Source organism: Austrofundulus limnaeus, unplaced genomic scaffold, assembly GCF_001266775.1.
Source record: "Austrofundulus limnaeus strain Quisiro unplaced genomic scaffold, Austrofundulus_limnaeus-1.0 Scaffold699, whole genome shotgun sequence".
NCBI lineage: Eukaryota > Metazoa > Chordata > Actinopteri > Cyprinodontiformes > Rivulidae > Austrofundulus > Austrofundulus limnaeus.
In genome coordinates this window covers 184,698-191,851 of record NW_013953101.1, presented here as the reverse complement: position 1 = coordinate 191,851, position 7,154 = coordinate 184,698, and the positions used below count along the sequence as shown (strand labels likewise).

Genomic DNA, 7,154 nt, shown 5'->3' with positions numbered 1-7,154 from the left:
ATATATATATATATATATACAGTATTAGTGCAAATCAAACGATGTAACAGGGAGTTTTAGGGTGCATTGGGGTCAAATTTAAATGTAATCTAATATTCCTCTTTAGATGCTATATTAACAAAGTACCGGTATAACATAACATCCAATATGGTGCAAATTGGATCATGCATGTGTTATTTAGAGCCACTAGTGTGCAAAGTGGGCAGGGGTAAAGTGAGTTCATCGAGCTACCACTGTAATGGGTGGGGCGGTTGTGGCAGAGTCGTAAGYGGAGTCATCCTGGAACCAGTAGGTAAGTGAGGAGGGACTTATTTGGAAGACCAAAGAGTGGAGAACTGCAATAACTGATCCAAGAAATGATAAGACTACGGACAAGGATGGCAGCAGCATAAGAAGTAAAGAAAGGATGAAGTCAGTTAATATTAAGGAAGTGAAAGTATGCAGACCATATGAGACTGAAATGAGAGTGTACTTTCCAGTGTGACACCTGGACTCTATACGTAGGGAGAGGGATRAACAGGGCTTTCAAGTTTCACGCATTGACCGTGAGACACGCATTTCATGACACATACATGCCACACTTGGCATTTCTCACGTCAAAACACGCACACACACTTTTATAAAAGGACCAATTTTCAGTTCAATGTTTTCCTCTCCGGCTGGACTGGCCTGTTCAGAAGAACTGCTTATACTTTGCCTAAAAAGATCCATCTTCAACTGTTTTTTGTTTTGTTTTTATTTCTGCATGGGGAGTTCTGAACTAGTGAATGCCATGTTCAGAGCCGATAGCAATTCTCCTGTATTTGAACTTTTCCAAGCTGTGAGTCATTATAAAAGGCTACAGCACAATGACAAGACAACTCCACCTCAGACTGATCCTTTCCACCTGTTGCATGCATGAATTATATTTAAAAAAAAACTTGCTCTCACGAGGATGGATCGGGTTGGTGGGAAGCTTCAAAACCAATCAGAGAGATCCATGAGGAACCAGTGGACTTCCCCCATGTTGATTAACCAATCAGACCTTCACTTGTGATATTATGCATATCATTTGCATACATTATCTGCCGCTCTCTCAAATGATCAGACAGTTGGACTAGATTCTACATGGAGTCACTGTTAATACCGTGACAGAAAAAGAAAATCAGGAATCATGAGAAATTTGATTGAGAGATTGGCTGTAGGGTTGAGGTCTTCAACAGACTTGGAAAGAAAGTGGAATTCTTTAAAAGGTTGGTGTTTTTACCGATAACTTATAGCAGGCCAGGTCAACTAGTAGATTGGGATCTACCAGTAGATCTTTAGCTGGTTAGCAGTAGCTCACGGAGCAATGGATCACGGAGCTTGTAGAACGAAACATTGTTCAACATTGCAGCCTTAAATGCACTCTTAGCAACGTTTGTTTAACATTGCATTCTTGAACGTGCTCCAGTCTCGCTAGTTTTGGGTGGTGTGAAACAACACTCCGAACATGGTCTTGCGAGATTAGGGTCATGTTTTTTGATACTGAGACTGGACGAGTAGATCTTGGCAAACTGCTGACTTCAAAAGTAGCTCTTGGTTCAAAAAAAGTTGGGCACCCCTGACTTATAGCTTAGCTTGCTGTATCTATTGTCTGTGTGTGTATTGTTATTGCTCGAGCCACCGCTTCTGCATCATTTAATGGTGATGTTTAGAATTYCTGTAAGTATAATATTATCAACGTATGTGTGACTGACTGCATTATGCAGTATGCAGTGTGAGGCTAGCATGGATGCAAGGAGTAAAGCTATAGCAGTAGGCTACAGTAAAAACAATAAGGTTCACTGTACCTGTTTATTGACAGAAAGTACAGGGATTGGTCCAGTGTTGATCTTTTACCTACGATAAAATGTTCGAAACAGACGTTAGGTTCTTGGTTGCACTTCTTTTTGATCAAATTCAGCTTGTCCCATTGTTCGAATCCAGCAGCTAGCATCTTAGCTTGAGAAAGGTAATCAAAAATACTTCTTCCATGTTGGGATGATGGCTATATTCTGTGTCATTGTTACAAGAACTGTAGCCCAATGTTTGGTGAAGTCTTCTTAGTTAAGTTTGATGCAGTTTTCCAAGATTTTTTAATGTTTAAACACACTAAACTGGCTGAGTTTCATTGAAATCAATGGAGCTGCTGCGAGTTTGTACATGCACCAGTATCAAGTGGACATGTGACTAGTGTTCTAAAAATTGCCTGAGTGAAAGTCCCAGTGTTTCCCCTACCATTGTGCAAGGGGGGCGGGAGCCCGCTAACGAGATGGTCCACCCCTCTAAGAATTTCACAGCATGTAATCATTTTTATTTAAATAAGGCCAGATCAAGTCTACAGCTATTTTTTGCATCCCTCCATATGCACCTCTCGCCAAACTTGGGGGGAAAAAGACGGCGCAGAGCGAGGCTGAGCACTGTGTGTGGTCCTCACAAAGAAAGAAGACTAGCACACGTGTGTGTGTGTGTGTGTGTGTGTGTGTGTGTGTGTGTGTGTGTGTGTGTGTGTGTGTGTGTGTGTGTGTGTGTGTAGCAACTAGCATCTCATGAATGTTCTTAACATTTGGAAGTTTGAATGGTTGCAACTACATCAAGCAAGCAGGAGTAGTTAGGTGGTAAACAATTGCACAGGAGGACCAAACAGGCTCTCAACATTGTGCAATTCCAATGCACACTAATAATATTAATCATCATCATCATCATCATCATCGTCGTAATAATAACAACAACAACAACAACAATAATAATAATAAACATTAAAATAACAATAGGGCTTCACAGCAATTTCACTGTCCAGTCCTAATAATACTGATAAACAATAGAATAAAAAAGATCATTGCAGCCCTTTCGCTACTCAGGTTTAATAATAATAATAAACATTCGAATAACAATAGGCCTTTGCAGTGCTTTTGCTGTTCTGGCATAATAATAAAAATGGAATTGATACAAGAGGGTTCCATGCTCTGTATCTTTACTTGTGCTTATTTTTTACTAACTATTTTTACCAAAATAAAACAACAACAAAAAAAAAACTCACTTTAGCATCCGTTCATTTGTCTCTTCATCCATGTTGATTGGTATGTGGGAAGATGAGTAAATTATACCAAAGGACCCCAGGGGTTGATGGGTAATAGGGGAGGAAGTCTGGCGGGCCGATAGTCCACTGACTGAGGGAGAGTCTCTTAGGACAGATGAAAATGGTAGACAAGTTGGAGCACAGGACACAGACATGTTCACCACCTCCACCATTTTCTTGTTCACAAAGGCCAGGCCTGAGTTAGAAATCTTTGAGGCTGTAGTCTGACAGTCACTTGTTGTTGTTCCATTGGTTCTGGGGGAAACCATTGATGGTATTTCCATGGTGGTCAGGCCTGTCAGCTCACATGGCCGTGGTGTGACAGTATATTTATTGGACTGTGACTGTTTTTGGGAGGTCTGTAAGGAATCCATATGTGGTTTTTCTTCAGTGCCTTGCAGTTTTCTCTGATGCACACTCTGGGACTCATCCTCGGAGCTAATGCCTTCCTGCTTTGCTGCACTTTCATGCACACATGATTTGTTTCCACAGCTGCAAGATGCTGTCTCTGAATGCCCCAAATCCATATCATTTACTGAAGTTCTTCTTCCACTTGTGTGTGTTTGATGGTTCTTTTCCTCCCACTGATGGCCGATAACAGCACTTTGCTTYACAGAAGATCTTTCTACAAAGTCTTGTGGAAGCAACCTTTCAGACTCATTACTCAACACTGACACTGATGGGTATTGCTGGAATTTAGTCTTTTCTGAACTTCTGTTCTTGAGAATTTGATCAGGAACACTGACTAACTGAGACAATTCACTCTGCTCTGAGAACAACTCCAAATCCTGGAGATGAACTGTGTCTGTGTCCTGGTTGAGCAGTACACGCCCCTCGTCAGCATCTTCTGGGCTACTTATTTGAGGTGCGGAAAGTGACTTGGTCAGTTTACTGAGCTGTTTTTGTTGTTGATCATCCTCATAGGGTAGGGAGTTGATGGAGGTGAGTGAGGCCTGTATACCTCCACATGGAAGTCTGCCATTGCTCTCCATCTGCAGACCTTCTACACAGCTGCGATGGAGAAGATGATTCAAAACAGTTTGCTTTGGAAGCTCCTGTTCACTAGAAAAATCCAGCGAAGGCCGTCCCTGCAGTTCAATTTCCATAGGCCATGCTACTGAGCTGGGTTCACTCTCAATGCCTGAGTCAGAGATGAAAGAGGATGAGCGTTTCATGACCTTATAGCCAACAGAGCCTCCACAATGGCTCGTTTCTTTTCTCATGTCTCCAGAAATGAAAGGTGTAACTGAATGCATAAGGGAGGTAAGAAAGGTGTTAATGGGAACATTTTCACTGTCATCATCAATGGAGTGACTAGAAGGCATGGCAGAGTCAGACTCTTCTTCAGTGTTTACATTCTCTTTTGCTATATTGTGGTTTCTACCATCACAGTGTTGAATAATATTTTCTGTGACTTTGTGAACAGAGGAGTCATTCATTTCATGACTCAGGCCTCCTTCTTCCCTGTATGAAATCACACCATAAGGCCTAACTGCACAGTCAGTCCAGCTGGAACTACAGTTCTCCTTGTGTTGGCTTTGACATTTTGCTGGTTCTTTCATTTTCTCTGCTTCAGCTGCAGATAGTTCAGTACCATGCTTAGTCTGAATGAGGTTCAAGGTACTTCTTACATCTGTTCTGCTCTGATGTATAATACTTGAGACATCCATGGGCAGCTCCAAGTTTTCATCACTGTCTGARAAATCATGGGGTGTTGCTGGTGATCTGTTGTTCTGGGTTCTCTCAGGAAACATTTTCACAGGACTTATAGTGAAATGTGAGTTGGTTTGATCCCTGGTGGTTTCAGGCTTTGGCGAAAGTGACTCTCTCTCTGGAAAAACAAAGATATTCTGTTTGTAGTGATTAATTTTGCTCTGAGAGAATGAATGAAAAGATCAATCAATCAATCAATCAATCAATCAATCAATCAATCAATCAATCAATCAATCAATCAGTCTTTAGTTACAAAGCATCCCTCATAATGTGCTTTAAACTAAATAAAAATTGAACAAAAGGAAAACAATAAAACATATACAAAATGACCACATAAAATATTATGTAAAACAGTAAAAGGTTGTAAAAATGACTAAATAATGGTAACTCAAACATACATTCATGCATCTTCTTCTGCTTATCTGGGGTCAGGTTGCAGGGGCAGTAGCCTAAGCAGAGAGGCCCAGACGTCCCTCTCCCCCAGCCACCACATGGGCCAACTCCTCTGATGGAATCCCAAGGCATTCCCAGGCCAGCCGAGAAACATAGTCCCTCCAGCATGTCCTGGGTCTTACTCTGGRTCTCCTCCAAGTGAGGCATGTCTGGAACACCTCACCAGATAGGCATCTAGGAAGGCATACTAACCAGATGCCCGAGCCACCTCAACTGACTCCTCTCAATGTAGAGGAGGAGCGGCTCTTAGTCCTTCTCAGATGACAGAGCTTCTCACCCTATCCCTAAGGGAGAGCCCAAACACCCTGTGGAGGAACCTCATTTTGGCCATTTGTATCCGCAATCTCGTTCTTGGACACTACCAAAAGCTCGTGACCATAGAGGAGTGTAGGAATATAGATCAACCGGTAAACTGGGAGCTTCGCTTTTTGACTCAGCTCTCACTTCATGATGACAGATGTACAGCGCCCGCATCACTGCAGATGCAGTAACAATTTGCCTATCAATCTTCCTATTCATTATTCCCTCATTCATGAACAAGACCCCAAGATACTTAAACTCCTGCACTTGGGGAAGGGACCTCTTCCATGACCCRGAAGAGGCACTCTGCCAATTTCTGGCTCAAGACTATGATGTTGGATTTGGAAGCACTGATCCTCATTCTGGTCGCTTCACACTCGACTTTGAACTGCTCCAGTGAAAGCTGGAGATCACAATCCAATGAAGTCAATAGATTCACATCATCTGCAAAACGTAGTGGTGCAATCCTAAGGCCACCGAAATGGATCCCTCAGCACCTTGACTGTGCCTAGAAATTCTGTCCATCAAAGTTATGAATAGAATCTTGAAGAAGTGAAGGAAATTTTGTAATCAATTAATTGGATATTAGATGCAGTATTGTATATTAAAGTATACTTTCTGATCATTGCAGCCTTTAAGTTTAAACAGAATGAGAGTTGGTGTGTGTGTTGTGTGTTCTTTCTTTAGTCTAAACAAAAATGAGTTATGTTCTGACGTCTGACGTAAGAGGTAACACCTCCACATGTGTAACCAGGAAGAGATGTACATTATAAGGTCAATTCATTATTATAGTAGAAAAAAGTTGTTAGTGTTCTGCAAAGTCTCTGCTTAGAGCAGGGCCCCTGAGTTTTGTTTGGGTTTTCAGCCCAAGGTCTTATGGTGAGGCCTGTGCTGTGCTGTACTGTGAACCTGATTGGAGTCAGAAGATTGAGAATAAAGTTTTGAGAAGAAATCCAGCAGATTACTGTTTATTCAGACATTTTTTGAACAACACATATTTTTCCTACAATTTGGTGACCACTGACCATGATAGATGATCTTGAATAAACAGAGAACATTGGATTTTATTTTTGGCTGTTGAAGAAACTGAGAAGATTTTGAAACATCATCTGCTGAGAGTGAGTACAGAAAAGCTTCAAGATGTCTCCTTTCTTTTCCAAAGAGGATTTCTGCCAGCTTCTCCAAAAGGCAACGGTGCTGGAGCTCAAGATTCATCGTCTGGAAGAGATGAATGCTTTGGAGGACTCAACATGTGATCAAATGGGTGAGAAGGCTAAGAGGAGAGATCAACATGGAGAGGAGATGGGAGCTGTTTCTGAGAGTAAAGCTGTATGGAACTCTCGGGGCCAGACCAAAAGATCTTTTAGGAATGATTCAGCTCTTAGATGACAACGGATGGCCAGAGTTACAGAGAAATGCTTTTACCCTACCAGCACGGAGAAGAATGCAGCAACAGGCTGGGATCAAAACAACTGATAACAGCCAGAGAAATGAAGACAGAACAGACTTTCTTCAAAACAGTTTCACACCACTGGAAGAAACTGGTGTAGGAATTACTCTTAATGAAATCAGGGCCAGCCTATTTTCATAAATGTAATCCAGCAAGACC

The 7,154-nt window shown here is 41.7% G+C and overlaps 1 protein-coding gene across 1 annotated transcript in view; it reads right to left on the bottom strand.

Moving 5' to 3' along the window:
* fam135b (family with sequence similarity 135 member B) overlaps positions 1-7,154 on the bottom strand; it is a gene marked incomplete in the record, with an annotated part of 86,586 nt that overhangs the window by 14,752 nt on the left and 64,680 nt on the right. The window contains 1 exon segment of the mRNA XM_014027924.1: positions 3,041-4,910. Coding sequence (XP_013883378.1) covers positions 3,041-4,910 — 1,870 coding nt within the window.